The sequence below is a fragment of the Salmo trutta genome, chromosome 33 (assembly GCF_901001165.1).
Source record: "Salmo trutta chromosome 33, fSalTru1.1, whole genome shotgun sequence".
Classification (NCBI taxonomy): domain Eukaryota; kingdom Metazoa; phylum Chordata; class Actinopteri; order Salmoniformes; family Salmonidae; genus Salmo; species Salmo trutta.
This window is the reverse complement of record NC_042989.1, coordinates 21848680-21870675: the sequence shown is the minus strand read 5'-3', so window position 1 is coordinate 21870675 and position 21996 is coordinate 21848680. Positions and strand designations below refer to the sequence as shown.

The following is a 21996-nucleotide window of genomic DNA, read 5'->3' as shown; positions in this document are numbered from 1 at the left end:
ACTGTTCAGGCTTGTCCAGTAGCTTCACCTCGTCCTCCTTGGACGTCTCATAGTGTGTTTTTATCTTCTCCAGCTCGTCATTCGTGGCCCTCTGTGATCACACACAAACAAAACGGGTGAGTAGACAACAATAAAGCTGTAGCAATGAATGATATAGACAGTCATTACAAAACAAGAGGTAGAATAGCAATAGATAAATGTTTAGTTTGACATCCTTGAGAAATTAGCTGTAGACTAGCATATGTTATAGAGCCCTGGTGTACTGTCAGTGGTGTAAAGTTCTTAAGTAAAACTACTTTAAAGTACTACTTAAGTCGTTTTTGTTGGGGTATCTGTACTTTACTATTTATATTTTTGACAACTTTTACTCCACTACATTCCTAAAGAAAAGAATGTACTTTTTACTCCATACATTTTCCCTGACCACCAAAGTACTCGTTACATTTTGAATGCTTAACAGGACAGGAAAATGGCTCAATTCACGTACTTATTAAGAGAACATCTCTGGTCATCCCTACTGCCTCTGATTTGGCAGACTCACTAAACACAAATGCTTCATTTGTAAATGATGTCTGAGTGTTGAAGTATGCTTTTTTACTTTTACTTAAGTATGGCAATTGGGTATTATTCCACCACTGTGTAGTGTTAACAAAAGCATACTGAGTGAGAAAAACACTTAAAAAGGAGTTTAGATTCTCACATTTCTCTCATGCATACAACCCTGCATACCACCCTGCATACCACCCTGCATCCCACTGCTGGCTTGCTTCTAAAGCTAAGCAGGGTTGGTCCTGGTCAGTCCCTGGATGGGAGACCAGATGCTGCTGGAAGTGGTGTTGGAGGGTCAGTAGGAGGCACTCTTTCCTCTGGTCTAAAAAAATATCCCAATGCCCCAGGGCAGCACCCTACACTGCCCTGTGTAGGGTGCTGTCTTTTGGATGGGATGTTAAATGGGTGTCCTGACTCTCTGAGGTCATTAAAGATCCCATGGCACTTATCGTAAGAGTCGGGGTGTTTACCCCGGTGTCCTGGCTATATTCCCAATCTGTCCTTCATACGATCATGGTCACCTAATCATCCCCAGCTTACAATTGGCTCATTCATCCACCTGTAACCCCAGGTTGTTGCTGTAAATGAGAATGTGTTCTCAGTAAACTTACCTGGTAAAATAAATAAAAATAAATAAAAAATGCTATTGAATGACTTTACAGCACACTTCAGAATACTCACATTTTCATATAAAGCCTCGATGGTCTCCAAGTCCACCACAGAGTTATCGACACTCAAAACAGCTAGAACAATAAATTCATTTATTAGAGACAATCTCTTATAAAGATGGAATATGTTGGGCAGGCATGCTGTTTAAATTACCTGCTGCCTGGGTTTGGAGCCCAGGCCTGTTATCCTGTGAGGAAGATTAAATTCATATAGGCATACTATGTACAAAACTATACTTTACAGAAATAATACCCATGTCTATTATTTTGTTAACTCATTTCAACATTAAACATCTTTTGAGATCTGAAATGTCTGACAAACTTAGATTTTGTAGTGAACTATCACTTTAAAGTGACTGAACGAGAGTATTAGGGAGTGGTGGGTATCGGGGCGTGTGGTCAGGCAGGCCAGGGCAGTCGTTGTGTCAGAGCAGAGCCCAGGGCTCACCTCACACGGGAGCTTTCCTCTCAGGCCAGGGGTCACAGGAGAGAGCCTGTAACTGCTTAACCCCAGGACCTTCAGCCAGAACTACCACAGTCTCCAGTAATGATCTCTAAAGTGGGGCCGCAGAGAGAGAGGAGGGGAGAGAGAAGAGAGAGAGAGAGCGAGAGAGGAGGCTCCACTCAAAGAAAAAATGGTGCTATCTAGAAGCTAAAAGGGTTCTTCAGCTATCCCCACAGGAGAACCCTTTGAAGAGCCCTTTATGGTTCCAGGAAGAACTATTTTGGTTCCAGGTAGAACCCTTTTGAGTTCCATCTAAAACCCTTTGCACAGAGGGTTCTACATGGAACCAAAAATGGTTCTCCTATGGGGGCAGCCAAATAACTTATTTGGAACCCTTTTTTCTCAGAGTGTAGAAGAGAGAGAGATAACAATAACCTTTTATCAGAAGGGGTGAAAGTAAGCTGGAATGGTCCAGTACGGATAACCAACCAAATAAATAGTGGGGGTACTCAGTACCGTTAAAACATGAGCCTATCACAATAGTTAAAACATAGATTCCAAGAAAACTGTAGGCTATTACACTATTTATCATGACCGCATGTCAGTCATATGGAAAATAGACAGTGAAATCTTGCTAAGGCAGAGATGAGTGGGTGAGAAAGAGATGCGCGGGGACAGCAGTTTACACATAAATTCAGCTTACAAGACTTGTTTAGGCCGAATGATGACAATCACTGAATGTCTGTCATAGGCGTCCTAAGGATTGGACCAAGGCGCAGCGTGTAGAGTGCTCATCTTCTTTTATTGAAGTAACGTGAACACTTAAACAAAAAATAACAAACCGACGAAACAGTTCCGTAAGGCAACACAGGCTATACAGGAAACAACCACCCACAAAACACAAGTGAAAACAAACTCAACTAAATATGGCCTCCAATTAGAGACAACGACAACCAGCTTCCTCTAATTGGAGGTCATTGCCAAAAACCCAACATAGAAATAGAAAACTAGATATACACATAGAACTAGAAAATATAGAACATAATCCAAAAACACCGAACCACACAAAACAAACACCCCCTCCCTGCCAAGCCCTGACCAAACTACAATGACAAATAACCCCTTTTACTGGTCAGGACGTGACAATGTCATTCATAATACTGTTTGGTGTTTTGCATGTGATGTCTTTTCGCATTTATCAAATGGCACTGTATGGATGCCGGAATTATTTTAGAGTGGAGTAGCCTAATAGTTGGAATAGTAACTGAATGTAGGCCTCACACATAGCCTAGCCTATTATAATATGAACTCCTGCAGAATTAAGTGTTCCACGTAGTAAAATGATAGGTCAAATGTTAATTTTGTCTCGGGAACAGTAGTGGAGAAATATGATTTCTTTCAGCACCTTGAGAGAATGCAAATGTACAGTTAGGGACCTGTTGTTTAATCCTAATGTGCAATTTATTTCAGCGACATAAAAGCTGACAATATTTAATTTTCATCCACATAAAATATGCATCCAAGACAAACTGAAATACTACCAGAAACATTTTGGATCTTTTCCCCAGCTATTAATTTCCTTAAAACTGGCCAAACTTCCTTAAAACCGGCCAAACTTCCTTAAACCCAGCCTAACTGGCCAAACTTCCTTAAACCCAGCCTAACTGGCCAAACTTCCTTAAAAACGGCTAAACTTCCTTAAAACTAAACAAACTTCCTTAAAACCAGACAAACTTGCTTAAAACTGGCCAAACTTCCTTAAAACTGGCCAAACTTCTTTAAAACCAGCCAAACTGATGTCATTTGGAACCTCCCTGGTCCCTAAACGTCCTCGTTTTGAAATGTCATAAAACTATCTCCATACTTCCATTCATTTGTATGGGTTACCTTCAGACAAATCCTGTGACACTTGTGGGGGGTCACAGAACAAAACGGAGTACATCATTGTGTTCGTAAGAGTGTCATCTTTCCATTGTTAGTAGGCTAACCTCTTCAGACACTACAGACATTTTCGGGATGTGTCCTGGTCTGACAAACAGCGCTGTAGCTCAGCCACAGATGCGGAAAGCCCACATAGACGGACGTGGATTGAGATGCAGCCCATGAAAAAAACTGACAGATTTTGAGGGGATTCTTTTATCATGTTGATTAGATTGCCGCACAAGTGTAAAAGTCAATGTAAAACGGCAAATCTTTCCTATTAGGCCCATAGAGACCCTATTAAATAAAAAAATATTCTATATGTAATTCTGTGATTAGGCCCATGAAAATGACAAAGTGCGTTCACACATACTGTAGGAGGTCCCCGTATCAGCAAGACATTTGATCTACTTTCACCCCTGCTTAGCAGCAGTGCGAGAGAGAAAGAAAGTAAGAGAGGGAGAGCTCTGCTCAGTGTCTCAGAAAGAGGAGTCACAGCTTTATGGCTGGGTACAGGTCAGGGAGGAGAGAGGAAAGGAGGGGGTAGACTGGGAGGGATGGCTCCTGGTCTCAATGGCGATATGGATCTGTGTGCTGTTAGCTGTAGACTGCAGAGCGACGCCTGCACTCAGATCAGCCCAGAACAGACCCAATATGAGTGGAAACAAGCCCCTCTCTACACCACTGTGGCTGTGTCATGTCTCAGAGTCGCATGACTAGCAAAGAACCACCAGTGAAGTCGAGCCAAAAGCACATGAATGTACTGTATACAGCGACACCCCTGGAGTCATTAAGACATGTCAACTTCTATCTCCACACAGTGGAAAAAGAAATAGTTCTGCATCCCAGAATCCAAGCATTCTTCTAATGACGTCCACAGCTTCCCCAAGCCCTTATGAGCAGGTGAGGCAGCAGGGCAGCCCAAAATTATGGATCGAAGTGGAGAGCATGCTGGATAGCAGGCTGGAGGTGGAGGGCCATTTCCTACCTCTTAATAGAGTGGATTACTTAAGGCCTCAGTGCACCCGTCAATCACACACCAAAGGGGGGCCGCAGCGCAGTGCAGCACAGTGCTCTGAGCCAAAGGAGGCCAGGCCCGGATATCTCTCCACACCGGGAGATCAAAGGAAACCTGTCGCCGCCTCACTCCCTTTCCCTTCACTTCACACCCATCGCTCAGGGTGTGTGTGGTGTGCCTTGAACTGCGGTGTCCCAGGAGGTCCCCCAGCCAGGCTCAAGCCCTCCATTGGCCCCCACTCTTCCCTCTCCCTGCCCTGGGCCACCAAACCCCTGCCTCCCCTCACTCCCTCCTCCCTAGTGGCTGTAATTACATTACATGTCCCATGTCCTTTTAATTTGCCTACAAAGGGCAGGCAAGCAGGTGAGGCCAGGGACCAGGGCCCTTAGAACTGCTTATTAAGCTGCTCTGCTGCATTGTCAGATTCAAATTGTCCATTTCACCTACACCTCCCATTAAGGCTGTAGGAAGCAGGCTCACGCTGGGAGAGAGCAGACTCTTTTATTGGGGGTTCTTTACCTCGACACTGACAGAGGGAGAAGGAGAGAGAAAAAAATATCACAACTAAAAATGGCAGCTTGGCCCAATGTGTTGTTCGGTTTGCATTGGGCCAGCGTTTTTATGTGGCGGTGCTATGTCTGCTGACTGTGAAGGTGGATTTATACACACTCAGATCATTAGTAGGGTGTCGCTCCCATTAGGCGGTGGAAACCGTCACTGGCAACAATAAACACATCTGCCAGGCTGGCCGCATGCTCAGACTGCCAGGCGCTCCACTCCCAGTCCCAGTCCCAGTATCAACCCAGTGCACCCTGGCTGTCACCAACAGCCCTAACCCGTGCACGCCTAAGCGCTGCCTCGGACATTCCCCGCCCCATTCACATACATAAACATGTGCAGTCAAATACACATACACAACCAAATACTCCACTCCTCTTTAGTGCAAGAAAGAAAATATTGATGTGATTTTGACCAGTGCAGGAACGATTGAATCTGGCGAGACAGAATTGCAAAAATGGCTAATTTCATTCCAATGCTGTTCACTCACAACATTATGTACTAGTCTGGGAAACTGGGGGCACTAGTCTGGGAAACTGGGGGCACTAGTCTGGGAAACTGGGGGCACTAGTCTGGGAAACTTGGAAATCTTCCACATTCAACATGAAACACAACTTCATCTATAAAAGTGGAACTATTCACACAAGAGGCAGGAAACAATTTGCAGCGGGCTTCAACATTTCTTCTTTCTAAAATAACTACTTTCATCCTTTTTATGGCATTTAAGCATATTTTCTAATCAGGTGAAAATAGAATTGTAACTGAAGTTTATCACTATTTAATTGAAAAAATGACTGTTGGACGGAGAGGAAATGACAGGTTGTCAGTAATATAGACAATATCCTCCAGTAATATCGCACCAAACAGCGTGGTTTTAACACAGTTAATGAGTTCCGTTTTGTATGCTCTCACCTTTCTGAATGTCCTTCATTTCAAGGTGTAGACTTGAGATGAGGATGCCTACTGCTTGGGAACGCTTCCCATCCAGCAGCTTGATAATCTGCAGAAAAGACATAAACATCATATTTTAATCACAGTGATCACATCGAAGAGTGAGAATTCCATTGGATTACACATCCTCTATTTGATCACCATTACCATGTGACTAAAGTGGCACAGTTTATACAGTTGATAAGATGCAGACCAACAGTTAATCTTAAATTCAACTAATATTTTATTAGAATACTAGAATATGATATAATATGATATATTCAGATGAAACAGGGACACAGGTTAACATCATCCACAGTCTTTTTCCCAGAGAGGCCAGAAGAAAGTATAAGTTAGTTACTTCCCAGAGCAAGACCACTTGAAGATAGATTGACTCTGGTTGGGGAGAGAAGGAGTGCTCTAGAGAAGTCTTTCTAACATCTCTGTGGAGCGTCTGGATTGACCTTAAAGCCACACTAATCTACACAGTGTCATAATCCTTCCCAGTCCATGATAACAGGCTGAGAGACAGTGAGGATAGAAACCCACACGCCACAGACAGCAGGACTTATCGAATGACATCACTAACAATGCAGAGCACAGAATATAGAGAAAAAGTCCCCCTTTAAAAGTGCATGATATAGTCAGAAACATAAAGCCACAGGAAAGTTAAAAAGTTTCAAATGAAACCATAAAAGGACATCTTTTCAGTCTGGAAGAGCAGGCAAGGGTTTTTTATAACAAACTATAAATTCACAGGATTTTTATTTGTGCCTACACATGGTCACAATTACTTATTACTGAATTACCCATTAAGCTAGAAACAGTTTTGGCAAGGTAAAGCCCAGCTCTAAAACTTAATGTCTCAGCCTTCTTCATTAGGAAGCACTGGCCGTTATTACTGCATCTCAGCTACTGGGCCATCCAGTGGGAACCAAGGAGCAGAAGCCTTAGAAGTGAGTATTGCGTTACAGAAGGTAAGATGCATACTGCTTCCACGTCATTACTATTATCACCGAGGATCTCCCTGTATGGGGACATGAGAGGGGAAGCAGGCAGAGTGAGAGGCCTTCCCAACACCTTTAATGAACTGCACTGGTCGGGCCACACTAAAAGCTTCCCAGGAACCCTGGCCACTCGCTGTGGCCCCAGAAGCACCAATTAGCCTGACTAGTTGACTTACTGAGAAATTACAACTGATCTGGAGGAACAAGCCTGGATGCTTACTCTCAGGCCCGCAAGGAAGGAACGTTCTGATGCTGATGCTGAGAGCTCAGTTAGAAACCCATGACGAATATAACAGCTACATCCAGTGGACACTAGGAGAACTACCCACCAGTCCACGTCCTTCCAGCAGACCAAAAAAACACTTGAAATATAGAGGAGACATTGGTTTGACACTGAAATGAAGATTAAAATAACAAAAGGAAGAGGGAGTGCTTTGAGGAGTAGCAGGTGGCTGGTGTTGGGGAAAGGAAGAGGGCACCAGGTTCATCAGAGAGCTGATAGTTTACACAGCCATGGCTGAGGGGGCAGGCAGCTATACAGGTGACTGGGAGCCAACCCTGTCAGAGTTCACCCACCCTGGAGATACGTTACAATAATAAATGGATCAAGAGAACACATCAATAACACCCTCCAATAACACCCTCTAATGCTCAACATCCCCACACAACGTTCTGCAAATCTTACAACCACTCTCCCACTCAACACTCAAAATATGCCTTTAATAAACCCCAGTGTGAACGATTATGTCATCCTAAAGACGTAGGGTCTGAACAAATTAAAGCCACTATTCATTTTACAGAGATCCATGGGTGGCGGGAATTGCTGTGTAATGTTTACGCAGGCTGTATTACTGGTGTATACGCAGGGCTGGGGGGCAGTGGGTGGGAGTGGGGGGCTGTCAGGGTTTCCTCATCTCCTTAACGCAGCGCAGCACCCGGATCCTGTAGCTCATTATCCTCACACCCAATATGCAGCGACACGCGCATCCTCTCCTTTCCACTTCAAATGCCCCTACAGGTGTCATCTCATCTCCTCCAGCCCCACTGTGGAGCCGAGTGGAGCCACATGGCTACAATTACCCCAGCCTGGTCTGGTGTGTCCTGGGCGGCCATGGACTGTGGAGGCTGACAGAGAGCTCATTCCCCTGCATGTCATCTCTGCTGCTTTGATATGATAATCAGTGGCGGGAAAGAAAAAGGCCTCCAGAGAAAACAGCAGCTTTCAGTTGTATTGGACACATGATACAGATTAGCACTCCCATGTACAGACTCACCCCTCTACCATTCCTTTACCACCCCAACTTCCACTTAGGGTCCAGTATGTAGAGTTGTGCATTAGCAGGGATGGGAGAAAAATGGCTAATCTCCATAATGCACATACACATTCCATTAATTTCCCCCCCCATCACACCCCCGACTAGGCCCACAGGTGTTATCTGATCTGGCAATACTTTCTGAACAAGTTACAAGTGCGTCAGGCATGTATAGGTGTTCTGTCATCACACACCCCTGTGTGCCCTACGGCTAACATGCTTAGTACAGTGAAAACCATCATGTGTGCAGAGTGTAGCTGCTCTTCATAAAGTTGATGGAGACGACTACAGGGCAGAGATTGAATTACTTGTCTCTGTGTCGTGTCGAACCGTATCGGTGTGGTGGCGAGGCCAGGACAAGACTATTGGCTTGTCAAATCTCCTCGGGGGAAGATATTGCAGAGTAAGGCAAGACAGCGCTCTTGATTGACCCCATGTCTCCACAGGCCCAGTCTGGCTCTGTCTGTTAGCAAGCTGGACGACAGTCTGCACCCCCCAACACCTCTCTCCATCCCCCTCTCCCCTCTCTCCATCCCCCTCTCCCCCCTCCTTTGTCTAGTCAGAGCCAGTACTTCTGGGAACCTATCAACAGACGATGATTCAGAGAGTTTGAACGTTGGAAGATAAACTTTTAGGGATAAAAGATGAAGCAGTAAACAAGTTACTTTTGTTTAGCTGACCCTTCTAAATGTGTTCGAGTGCCAAGGGGCTGTAGCCAACCCTTTCCACAGTTGTGGTAGTGTCTCCAAGTAATCATAGCTGAACACAGGCTGCTGTCTCTGGCCTGAGTATAGTGCAGCCCCTAGTACAGCTCACTGCTCATGGATATCTATACCACATACTGTATCTCAAATAAGAACTACCGAGAAAAGTAGCCCCATTTCTAGTGGGTTATGTGCATTTGTGTCAGGCCCCATGTTGTTGTCAAGTCCAATGCTGCAACTCTGCACTTCTGCAGCCGTGTGTGTCAGCATTCCCACTAACCCCATGGCACTGAATGTGGCGTCCAAGCAGTTAAAAATCGGCCACTAGCCCAGACTGTCCCCTTCCCAATCCATACACATTGTCATCAATCTGTCAAGGCTCCAGTCCACTGTAGAGGTCTCAGTGTGGGTGTATCCATCCAGTCTGGTCACTCTGAACCCACAAACATTTGATCCAACTCAGATAGCCACAGAGAGACTCCAGGGTGGCTTAAGTTAGCGGTTAAGAGCGTTGGGCCAGTAAACTAAAGGTCACTGGTTCAAATCCACGAGCCAACTAGGTGAAACATCTGTCATTGTGCCTTTGAGCAAGGTACTTCACAGCTAACAATTCAAGGGAGAGAACATTATCGTAATGTTCCCCTAATGTTTGAGTGTACAGTTTTCCGATTGTTAGGGGAACATTCGATCTATGATAGCAAAAACCTTCTGAAAACCTTTTTAGCATGTTTTGGCGTATGTTTGGTGGGATGTTGGTGGAATATTCTCCTAACCCTCAGAAAACTGGACACATGAATGTTCTTGCAATGTTCCCATGAAATGTGTCTAGAACACTAATATATTACATTCTGAGAACATGGCAACCATGTTCTGTGTACAGTACCAGTAAAAAGTTTGGACACACCTACTCATTCAAGGGTTTTTCTTTATTTTTTACTATTTTCTACATTGTAGAATAATAGTGAAGACATCAACACTATGAAATAACATATGGAATCATGTAATAACCAAAAAAGTGTTCAACAAATCAAAATATAGTTTAGATTCTTCAAAGTAGCCACCCTTTGCCTTGATGACAGCTTTACAAACTCTTGGCATTCTCTCAACCAGCTTCATGAGGAATGCTTTACCAACAGTTTTGAAGGAGTTCCCAGATATGCTGAGCACTTGTTGGCTGCTTTTCCTTCACTTTGTGGTCCAACTCATCCTAAACCATCTCAATTGGGTTGAGGTCGGTAGATTGTGGAGGTCAGGTCATCTGATGCAGCACCATCACTCTCCTTCTTAATCAAATATCCCTTACACAGCCTGAACGTGTGTTTTAGGTCATTGTCCTGTTGAAAAACAAATGATAGTCCCACTAAGCGCAAACCAGATTGCATGGCATATCGCTGCAGAATGTTGTGGTAGCCATGATGGTTAAGTGTGCCTTGAATTATAAATAAATCACCAACAGTGTCACCAGCAAAGCACCCCCACACCATCACACCTTGTCCTCCATGCTTCACGGTGGGAACCACACATGCTGAGATCATCCGTTCACCTACTCTGCATCTCACAAAGACACGCGGTTGGAAACAAAAATCTCAAATTTGGACTCATCAGACCAAAGGACAGATTTCCACCAGTCTAATGTCCATTGATCGTGTTTCTTGGCCCAAGCAAGTCCCTTCTTCTTCTTGGTGTCCTTTAGTAGTGTTTTATTTGCAGCAATTCGACCATGAAGGCCTGATTCACGCAGTCTCCTCTGAACAGTTGATGTTGAGACGTGTCTGTTACTTGAACTCCATGAAGCATTTATTTGGGTTGCAAACTGAGGTGCAGTTAACTCTAATTAACTTATCCTCTGCAGCAGATGGAATTCTGGGTCTTCCATTCCTGTGGCAGTCCTCATGAGAGCCAGTTTCATCATAGAGCTTGATGGTTTTTGCAACTGCACTTGAAGAAACTTTCAAAGTTCTTGAAATTTTACGGATTGACTGACCTTCATATCTTAAAGTAATGATGGACTGTCGTTTTTCTTAGCTTATTCAAGCTGTTCTTGCCATAATATGGACTTGGTCTTTTACCAAATAGGGCTATCTTCTGTATACCACCCCTACCTTGTCACAACACAACCGATTGGCTCAAACGCATTAATAAGGAAAGAAATTCCACAAATGAACTTTTAACAAGGCACACCTGTTAATTGAAATGCATTCCAGGTGACTACCTCATGAAGCTGGTTAAGAGAATGCCAAGAGTGTGAAAAGCTGTCATCAAGGCAACTTTGAAGAATCTCAAATCTCAAATATATTTTGATTTGTTTAATACTTTTTTGGTTACTACATGATTCCATATGTGTTATTTCATAATTTTGATGTCTTCACTATTATTCTACAATGTAGGAAATAGTAAAAATAAAGAAAAACCCTTGAATGAGTAGGTGTGTCCAAACTTTTGACTGGTAATATATGTGTGGTGGGACATTAATGAAATATTCTCCTAACCCACAGAAAACTGGACACATGAATGTTTTTGCCACGTTGCATGAATTGTGTCTATAACATTAATATCTTAGTTCTGAAAACATGGTAACCACATTCTGGGTAAGTTCTATTTGACATTAAGGGAATGGTCTCTTGCAAACATTCCTTGCACATCACAGGAACATTCTTATGAAAACGTTAGTTAATGACCTAATGAGACCCTTAAGGGAATGCTCTCTAAAGTTGTGGGAAGTTTGTTGATAGCTGGGTTGACTCTAATTGCTCCTGTAAGTCATTCTGGATTGTAAATCAGTCCTGCCAACTGTCTTCTGTCTCATTGACCCTGCCTGCAGGACTGGCTGGCCCCTAAGTCAGCTTCCTAGCTCACATTGCTATCTGACCAAGCTGCATTAACCCAGGAAAACATTAGTAATTGTGCATGTTCTATAATTTCTCTCAAACGATAACTATGACCAGGTTCAGTAGGAAAATAACTATCAAACTTAGTTGAAAGTACAACCCAAAGAACATTCCAAACCATGGCATAGAACAGTTTAGTCTGCAGCTGATTGTGAAGTGTAAGCAGCAGGTCTTCAAAAGGTGGATTCTACTCAGCTGTGCTTCCATTCACAGAGCCAGAGAGAGGAGAAGAGAACTGAACTCACTGCCACCTGATAGCTTGCTTTGACCTAGCCTAAGAGCTGGCTACACCAATCACCAGGAATTGGACAGTTGGGAGTAAGAGGAGAAAAGGGAGGGGAGCGGTTTACTCCTTGCACACTTTGTGTTCTTTCTAGATTAGACTCCATGTAAGGCTGGGATCCTTACTTGGGCTAATTCAGCAGAGCTCCTAAAGGAATGTTCCAGAGGTAAGTGGTCTAGGGTTGGAGAATACGGGATAATCTGCTCACACCATTGTACTCATTTAGCAGATGCTCTTACTAGAGTAACAGTATTAATGTCCTCAAAAATGTGTTTATGTCAATATTTTCTTTCTGACTACCTAATCTCAATCATTCCTAATGTTGACTAGGAAACTCTAGTAAAGGAAATATGAATTTAAATGTGCCACTATCGCCCTCGTGTGGTAGCAATTAAACACCATTACGATGACAAAGCATTTTCTTTAGAGAAGACAGGTGTCGAGAATTACAACGTGCCATGCCAAATATAGTGTGTCATCGTTACTGATAACAGCTTTAGAGTTACAGCATATAAATCCCTGCATGGAAAGTCCAATAGCACTCATCACTTTCCAAGCCCAAGATATTTAAGATGCTCCTCCTGAGAGAGAAACAGCAGGAGCCAACACAACATAATAGCAGTAGCATTGGGAGAGAAGAGAATGTATGAGTTAAACCAACCTTCTTCGTCTTGGCCTTCTTCTCAAAGGTGTCTGAGAGGGGCTTCTTCTTTGGCTGCAGAGTGGCCTTGGAGAACAGGTCCTCAAACTCCTTGGTGTCTGCGATGTCTGGCTCCTCCAGAGAGCCCCACAGTGTATTATTACTGGAAACAAGACACAGGCTTTTAGTCTGGGGCTGGGGGAGAGATACCCTTCCATATGCTGAGGAGCACCCCAATTCAACATGTGAACCTCTTTAGTGACAGTGTTACTGTGATGAAAGAAGAGTGCGTTACAGAGGTGACTTCCTGGGAAAAGTAGAATAGCTAGTGGACTGCTCAGTACAAATTGTCCTGTGACAGAGATAAACAGATATGAAGCAGTTTATTTGATGTTTACTCGGGCTGTCCTGTGTTTACTTCCATCTTTTGATTTATAGCAGACGTTTGCTGGAGTGAGAATTTGAAGAATGCATTTCCACTTTTTAATAAAGTGACATTTATGACTGAGGCTTCTGAAAATGATGTGAGTGAAGTGTCGCTGAGTTTGAGATGTGAGATTTCAGCACTAAAGGAGCATTTCAAATAAACTACCAGGAAGATAGGAGGTATTCTGTTTCCTCTGTTGCTGGGTAACGCTGAAAGCAAACAGAGAGGGAGTCTGAAGATGTCTCTGTACAGGAGTCTTCCAGAGTTCAGCCCTGCTCTGCTACCATTACTTTCCATTCCTCTTTTAACTCACAGAAGACAACTACCCCTTGGGTCAGACAGTGTGGTAGCCTTAGACTCGGCATGATACGTGATCCAGCCTCCTAGTCTCTGATAATGCAGGGACAGGAAGATGAAGTCAGCCATAACTCAGCCTGTTTATAGGCCAGGTCAGGCAGCTTCACAGGCAGCAGATTTATTGAGACAGGTTCATCAGGACCCACCCACGTGAGCAGACTTACTGTATGTATACTGAGTATACCAAACATTAGGAACACCATCCTAATATTGAGTTGCACCCCTCTTTTTGCCCTCAGAACAGCCTCAATTTGTTGGGGCATGGACTTTACAAAGTGTTGAAAGAGTTCCACAGGGATGCTGGCCCATGTTGACTCCAATGCTTCCCACAGTTGTGTCAAGTCGGCTGGATATCTTTTGGGTGGTGGACCTTTCTTGATATACACCGGAAACTGTTGAGCATGAAAAACCCAGCAGCGTTGCAGTTCTTTTCACAAACCGGTGTGCCTGGCACCTACTACCATACCCCGTTCAAAGGCACTTACCTATTTTGTCTTGCCCAACCACCCTCTGAATGGCACACATACACAGTCCATATCTCAATTGTGTCAAGGCTTAAAAACCCTTCTTTAACCTGTCCCCTCCCCTTCATCTACACTGATTGAGGTGGAATTAACAAGTGACATCAATAAGGGATCATAGCTTTCACTTGTATTCACCTGGTCAGTCTGTCATGGAAAGATGCAGGTGTTCTTAATGTTTTGTATACTCAGTGTGTAACAGGTCATGTTAACTTTCAAAGTAGAGCTAATCCACTGATACTACTGTGTAATGTTGCATGATTTAGCAACTTTCTATAAAGGATCTCTTTGTAAAATGTAATAGGCCTACTGTTTGACACTTTTTACACTGCTTCTGTAGATGTAGGTTAAAGCACTGTCTCCATACTGTATATACAGTAGATATGCCTTAAATGTGTTTGGGTTCTCTCTACTGTCCAGTCATGAGGTCAGGGTTTGGCAGGCCCGGGCTGTTCCTCCAGAGAGGAGACATTTTACAACTGTGGAGACAAAGTGAACTCAACAAACATTCTAAAAAGTTGGCAAGCTAGTCATGGCTGAAATACCACAGCAATCAACCACATAGCCAGAGACTCAATTAGAGTGAAGTGAGTCCAATTGGGTCCTATTTGCTATTGGCTTCCCACAGCGGTGGTGAAAATATCTGTCTGAGACAGCCCAGAATAGGCTTTAACCAAGAACATAATGTTACTCCTGAAAATCCACCCTTTCATTTCATATTGCCTTCAAATGGACCAACTCAAATAACTCCATGCAATGGGCTCTGACTGTCTCCAGCACGCTGCAGTGGAGGAAACAATGTCAGAAAATGTTGGGAAAGTAAATCTACATAAACTCCACAAAGCCTTTGTGATTCCACGGTAGACAACATTTATAAATGACTGGATCATCCCTCTATTGTCATTTATGCATTTACCCTATTTGTCATGTATGCAATTTCCCTATATGTCATGTATTCAATTCCCCTATATATCATGTATGCAATTCTCCTATATGTCATGTATGCAATTCCCCTATATGACATGTATGCAATTCCCCTATATAGTGCATTCGGAAAGTATTCAGACCCCTTGACTTTTTCCACATTTTGTTACGTGACAGCCTTATTCTAAAATTAATTAAATCGTTTTTTCCCCTCATCAATCTACACACAATACCCCATAATGACAATGCAAAAACAGGTTTTTATACATTTTTGCTAATTTATAAAAAAAATACAAAACTGAAATATCACATTTACATAAGTATTCAGACCTTTTACTGAGTACTTTGTTGAAGCGCCTTTGGCAGTAGATTACAGAATGGAGTCTTCTTGGGTATTGTCACGTCCTGACCAGTAAAGGGGTTATTTGTTATTGTAGTTTGGTCAGGACGTGGCAGGGGGTGTTTGTTTTATGTGGTTCGGGGTTTGTTGGGCTATGTACTTATGTAAGAGGGGTGTTTGTTTTATGTGTTCCGGGGTTTTTTGGTCTATGTTCTATGTTAGTGTATTTCTATGTTCAGTCTAGTCTATCTATTTCTATGTTTAGTTCATTGGATTGACCTTCAATTGGAGGCAGCTGTTACTCGTTGCCTCTGATTGAAGGTCCTATGTATAGGGGTGTTTTTGTAATGGGATTTGTGGGTAGTTGTTTCCTGTTTTGTGTCTGTGCACCTGACAAGACTGTTTAGTGTCGGTCGTTGTTTTGTATACGTGATTTGTTTGTTTTTCCTTCTTTTGATTTAATAAAGAGGATGAGTATACACGTTCCCGCTGCACCTTGGTCCAATCCTTACGACGCCCGTTACAGGTATGACGTTAGAAGCTTGGCACACCTGTATTTGGTGAGTTTCTCCCATTTTTCTCTGCACATCCTCTCAAGCTCTGTCAGGTTGGATTGGGAGCGTCGCTGCACAAATATTTTCAGGTCTCTCCAGAGATGTTCGATCGGGTTCAAGTCTGGGCTCTGGCTGGGCCACTCAACGACATTCAGAGACTTGTCCCGAAGTCACTCCTGCGTTGTCTTGGCTGTGTGCTTAGGGTTGTTGTCCTGTTGGAAGGTGAACCTTCACCCCAGTCTGAGGTCCTGAGGGCTCTGGAGCAGGTTTTCAAAAAGGATCGCTCCTGACTTATCTCCGTTCATCTTTGCCTCGATCCTGACTAGTCTCTCGGTCCCTGCCACGGCGAACATCCCCACAGCATGATGGTACCACCACCATTCTTCACCGTAGGGATTGTGCCTGGTTTCATCCAGACGTGACGCTTGGCATTCAGGCCAAAGAGTTCAATCTTGTTTTCATCAGACAAGAGAATCTTTTGCCTTTTGGCAAATTCCAAGCTGGTTGTATTGTGCCTTTAGTGGCTTCTGCCCTGACATGCACTGTCAACTGTGAGACCTTATATTGACAGGTGGATGCCTTTCCAAATCATGTCCAATCAATTGAATTTACCACAGGTGGACTCCAATCAGGTTGTAGAAACATCTCAAGGATGATCAATGGAAACAGGATGCACCTGAGCTCAATTTTGAGTTTCATAGCAATTGGTCTGAATACTTATGTAAATAAGTTATTTCTGTTTTTTATTTGTAATACATTTGCAAACATTTCTAAAAACCTGTTTTCGCTTTGTCATCATGGGGCATTGTGTGTAGATTGCTGAGTTTTTTTTACATTTATTTCATCCATTTTAGAAAAAGGCTATAACCTAACAAAATGTGGAAAAAGTTAAGGGGTCTGAATAATTTCCGAAGGCATTGTATATCATGTATGCCATTCCCCTGTATGTCATGTATGCATTTCCCCTATATGCATGTAGAAGATGTACCCCACCCCACCCCACCCTGCAGGAAGATTCCAATAATCCCCTGCTAAATTTGCTGAAAGAAATCCTAGGGGAAACACTAGTGCTAACTATTCCTTCCTATTACAGGTTCCTCATAAAGCCTGCACTGTGTACACAGTCAAATTGTGTTTATCTTCACATTTGTTCGTTAACCTGGCCTTATTTCAAAGTGTACTGTATTTCCCCTCATAATGTCCATTAGCCCAAAAACTTGTTACAGTTAAGAGTCCTGTTTAATTCTGTTCTCCTGTAAACTTTATAGCAGACATGAAACCGCTGTGGCCCACTCAACCCTCCATCATTGGCCAGGACCAGAGAGTGTGAACCACAAGTCAACTTCCTCTACTAATCCAGCCATAGAAATACAAGGCCATAAAGCTGTGAGCCTGGTATCCAGCAGTACAAACCACAGCCACTGGAAATTAGCTGAATAATCCACTACATCTCACTGGGGCACCTGTTCTCATCCAGAGTACTGGTGCAGGGGAGGTCAACCCAGCCTGATGCATTACTGAATGACAGTGTCTCTATACTGGATGGCAGTGACACACTGGGGAGATAGGGATGATAATAAAGCTTGTGAATGGGCTATAGAAGTAGTACATACTTATTGTCTTGGATCTGTATCCTCGTCCAGTATAGAGGCTTCATAGGAGTAGCAGGTTCCAACGCAGGTTTCCTCGGGGCCTTCTCTGCTGCCTGGCTGAACCCAAACCCAAATAATCCACCCCCAGGAGGAGGAGGTGGGGCACACCCAGGTGGAGGGGGAGGAAGAGGAGGGCCAGCTCCAGGTAACCCCGGAGGAGGGGGAGGGGGAGGTGGGGGAGGTGGGGGACCAAAACCTGGGAGGGGGGGTGGAGGCGGTGGCCCCATGTTGCCAGGTAACGGGGGAGGGGGAGGTGGAGGAGGAGGAGGCGGTCCTGATTGGCCAGGGAGGGGAGGAAGGGGAGGAGGGGGCGGGGGAGGTGGGCCGGGGAGCCCTGAGGCTCCTCCATGCAGACTCAGGTTGATGGAGTCCAGGTTGAGTTTCTTAGGCACGTTCTGACTGGGGCTGAGACCGGGCCGACTGGCCTCACCCTCGGGCGTCCTGAGGAAGGTCTCCCTGTCTGTCTGGATGCAGACATTCCGAAAAGTTTTGGGAGGCAGGTCGTCCTCGGTGGACACGCAGGCCTCACGGAGCTCGCCCCTCTCGTGTCCCAGGCTGAAGGCCTGTTGACGGTCTGTCTGCATCATGCAGATCACTCCCTCCAGATGGGACATGTCGACAGCATGCTCCCCTCGCACCTGGAAGATCTGTAGCTCAAAGTCTGCCTGTGTGGAGCAGGAGCACAGAGATCAGTCAGAAACATCCCAAATCAGCCATATGAAACAGAATCACATACTGTGGGGCTCCAAAAAGACCCCTGAGTGACTCAAAATGTTCATCATGACCTTCATGAGATGAAATGTAGTAATTCTAACATGCCCACTCATTTTCATTCCAATCTTTCATCTCCAACCGAAAAGTACAATGACTGACAACATAATGAAGATCTAATAAGCTGGATGTTGATAGACGTTTCAAACATCAACACAATCCAGACAAACTTGAGGAAAAGTGAAAAGGAAAATATTTTGCTATGTATCCGACACATGTTCCTTGTTAGCATGTGGTCAGCTAGGAAAATGTGTTAGGCACGTTTCTGTCCTTTCTCATGGTTTAACTACATATTTAGGAGTGTCAATATCATGGCCTAATGCAAGGGATCAGGGACAAATGACAGGGTAACACACAGAGGAAGACAGAGTAACCTATAGCTGCTGATTCAGCACTGCTGTAATAATAGTAATTTTAAGACACACTTTCCAAACATTTTGCTCCCATAAGCTTGATCTTCAAAAAAATTGTTCCATAAATAAGGTCAACAGTTCTATCATCTGGCATGTTTTGACATGCATTCTTATTAATCTCAGGCTGTTCTTGGAAGACAGAGAAAACATAACCAATACATTTGACCACTCCACTGAGACCTGTGAGAAACTATTTGAAATACTGTTTTCAGTTGCACCACCTTGGCACTGGTGGCTCAGTTGAACAAACAATGCGTTTTAGTGCTTCCTTGGAATCTACTAACTTCATAGGGTGAACTCAAAACTAGATCTTACAAGAAACAATGGAGACATTTCCAGTTGCAGAGAGACAGTTCAGTAAATTAGATCTCTGTGTGCATCCAGGTTGTAAATGGTGATCTTATTTCATATGAGGACATCACAGCTTCCAGAGTCAACGCTGACCGCATATCAAATGTGAATGTGGTCTGTCCTACTGGAGGTGAGCACTGTCATTCAAACAGAGTCCAACACATTTGATCATTTCTATGCTGATAAAACCTGGGGACTGACAACAGTGTTATGCCACAGAGGTGTGTCAATTACTGAGATGCTTTAGTTGAAATGACCATGTGAAGGAGTCAAAAGATGACACCAGACCCACTTTGACATACAGTTTTGAATAAGCCCAACAGGTGAGGCCAATAACATTTAGATAGACACTAAAGGCTGTAAGTGTTCTATGGTGATGAAGAGAAGTGTTAACTACACTATGGGACAAGCTCAGACATCAAGCGTGGAAAGTCCAGTCACTAAAGACAAGGGTTGGCTTTGCTTCTGTGGTTGATTGGTGACATCTAGTGTCTCTGAAGAAAACTGCAGTTTCCTGGGTTCCCTAACTATAAGTTACTTTGTGATTACATTCCAGGAGGACATGGTGAGGTGACTACATCTGCAAACCTCTCTCTCTCTCTTCATTGAAACAAACCCCAGTGCTGAAACCAGTAGGAACTATATGTAGTGAACTGCTTCGAACAAGGAGATTAACTTACATGTACTTTCTCCAACTCCTCTTTGCATTCTCTCTTCAGCTGTAAGAGGGCAGCCTGGTGCTCTGTGAGCGAAAAGAGCACAGACACTTACTGTAGGACACCATAATGTAATAAATATTTCTACATAAATACAATTACACAGCATATGACCATCTCAAATGTCACATTAGTTTGAAGGATTATTTTAATGTCTGCCAGAGATGACACTTTCAAAAGCCACCAAATTTACTGGCCATTCATGAGATAATTTACTCTGTGATCATACATTAACTAGTAAAATAGTGACATGCACACAAGATTAACCTATCATTGCAGGGGTAACTAATATGGCAGTAAAACATCATCCTCTCCTCTTTCATATTACGCTAGGCTGATGTTGAGAGACAAAAGAGACATGCCTTTGTCTCGACGGACCACTTGAAGAACAATAAAGGACATGAATCTACTTTTTAAGACAACAGTAACATCTGACAACAGTTACTGTAGGGTGGATCAGTTACAGCTATGCCAGTAAAAGCGCCTATTTAGGAAACTAAACCAACCTGTTTTTAATGTCCTTGCTGGTACCGTGAAAGATATTGAATTTTCAAAGACTGCTTTATTTATGTTGCCTCGTTATCCCACAATAAACTATAGTAATATATAGTTTATAAGGACAACATACACTGAGAGTGAAAAACATTAAGAACACCTTCCTAATATTGAGTTGCACCCCTCCTTTTGCTCTCAAAACAGCCTCAGTTCGTCGGGGCATGGACTTTACAAGATGTCGAAAGCGTTCCACAGGGATGCTGGCCCATGTTGACCCGAGTGCTTCCCACAGTTGTGTCAAGTTGGCTGAATGTCCTTTGGGTGGTGGACCATTCTTGATACACATGGGAGACTGTTGAGTGTGAAAAACCCAGCAGAGTTGCAGTTCTTGACATAAACCGGTACACCTGGCACCTACTACTATACCCCGTTCAAAGGCACTTCAATTTATAATATTTCAATGTTTTGTACACTCAGTGTATGTGAGAATAACAATGTCTTCGACAACCACATCAAAATAGGTGTTTTTTTCATCTAATTGTGCAGTGAACTATATAAAGAGCTTCTGGCAGTATGAACAAGTTAGCACACTCAGCAGTAAAGCTATTTGCGCTAAGCAATCTGTTGTAGAGGGGATATCACAGTATGCTTGTTTGGTGTTTTAAAGTATGTAAGTGTAGCCATGGTTTTAGAATAAGAAATCTATATTTTATACTGAAAAATCTATATAAATGCAACATGTAAAGTGTTGGTCCCATGTTTCATGAGCTGAAATAAAAGTTCCCAGAAAAGTTCCATACTCACAAAAATATTATTTTGTTAAACAAAAAATGACACAAATATGTTTACATCCCTGTTAGTGAGCATATCTCCTTGCCAAGATAATCCATCCACCTGACAGGTGTGGCATATCAATAAGATGATTAAACAACATGATCATTACACAGGTGCACCTTCCGCTGGGGACAATAAAGGGCCACTCTAAAATGTGCAGTTTTGCCACACAACACAATGCCACAGATGTCTGAAGTTTTCAGGGAGCGTGCAAAATTGGAATGCTGACTGCAGGAATGTCCACCAGAGCTGTTGCCAGAGAATGTAATGTTAATTTCTCTACCAACGTCGCTTCAGAGAATTTGGCAGTACGTCCAACCAGCCTCACAAGCGCAGACCATGTCTAACAACACCAGCCTAGGACCTCCACATCCGGCTTCTTCGCCTGCGCGATCGTCTGAGACCAGCCACCCGGACAGTTGATGAAACTGTGGGTTTGCACAAGCGAATAGTTTCTGCACAAACTGTCAGCAAGCGTCTTAGGGACGCTCATCTGTGTGCTGGTCGTCCTCACCATGGTTTCGTAACTGACTTCAGTGGGCAAATGCTCGCCTTCGATGGCCACTGGCACGCTGGAGAAGTGTGCTCTTCATGGATGAATCCCGGTTTCAACTGTACCGGGTAGATGGCAGACAGTGTGCATGGCTTTGTGTTGGCGAGCGGTTTACTGATGTCAATGTTGTGAACAGAGTGCCCCATGGTGGCGGTGGGGTTATGC

At 43.6% G+C, this 21996-nt stretch overlaps 1 protein-coding gene across 1 annotated transcript in view; it reads right to left on the bottom strand.

The window, feature by feature from the left end:
- Positions 1-21996, bottom strand: part of LOC115172090 (formin) — a 63028-nt gene that overhangs the window by 36794 nt on the left and 4238 nt on the right. Inside the window, exons 3-8 of the mRNA XM_029729275.1 lie at positions 19914-19975; positions 17660-18363; positions 12945-13086; positions 6071-6158; positions 1231-1292; positions 3-91 (exon numbers count right to left, since the gene is read on the bottom strand). Coding sequence (XP_029585135.1) covers positions 3-91; positions 1231-1292; positions 6071-6158; positions 12945-13086; positions 17660-18363; positions 19914-19975 — 1147 coding nt within the window. The remainder of the gene's footprint in view (positions 1-2; positions 92-1230; positions 1293-6070; positions 6159-12944; positions 13087-17659; positions 18364-19913; positions 19976-21996) is intronic.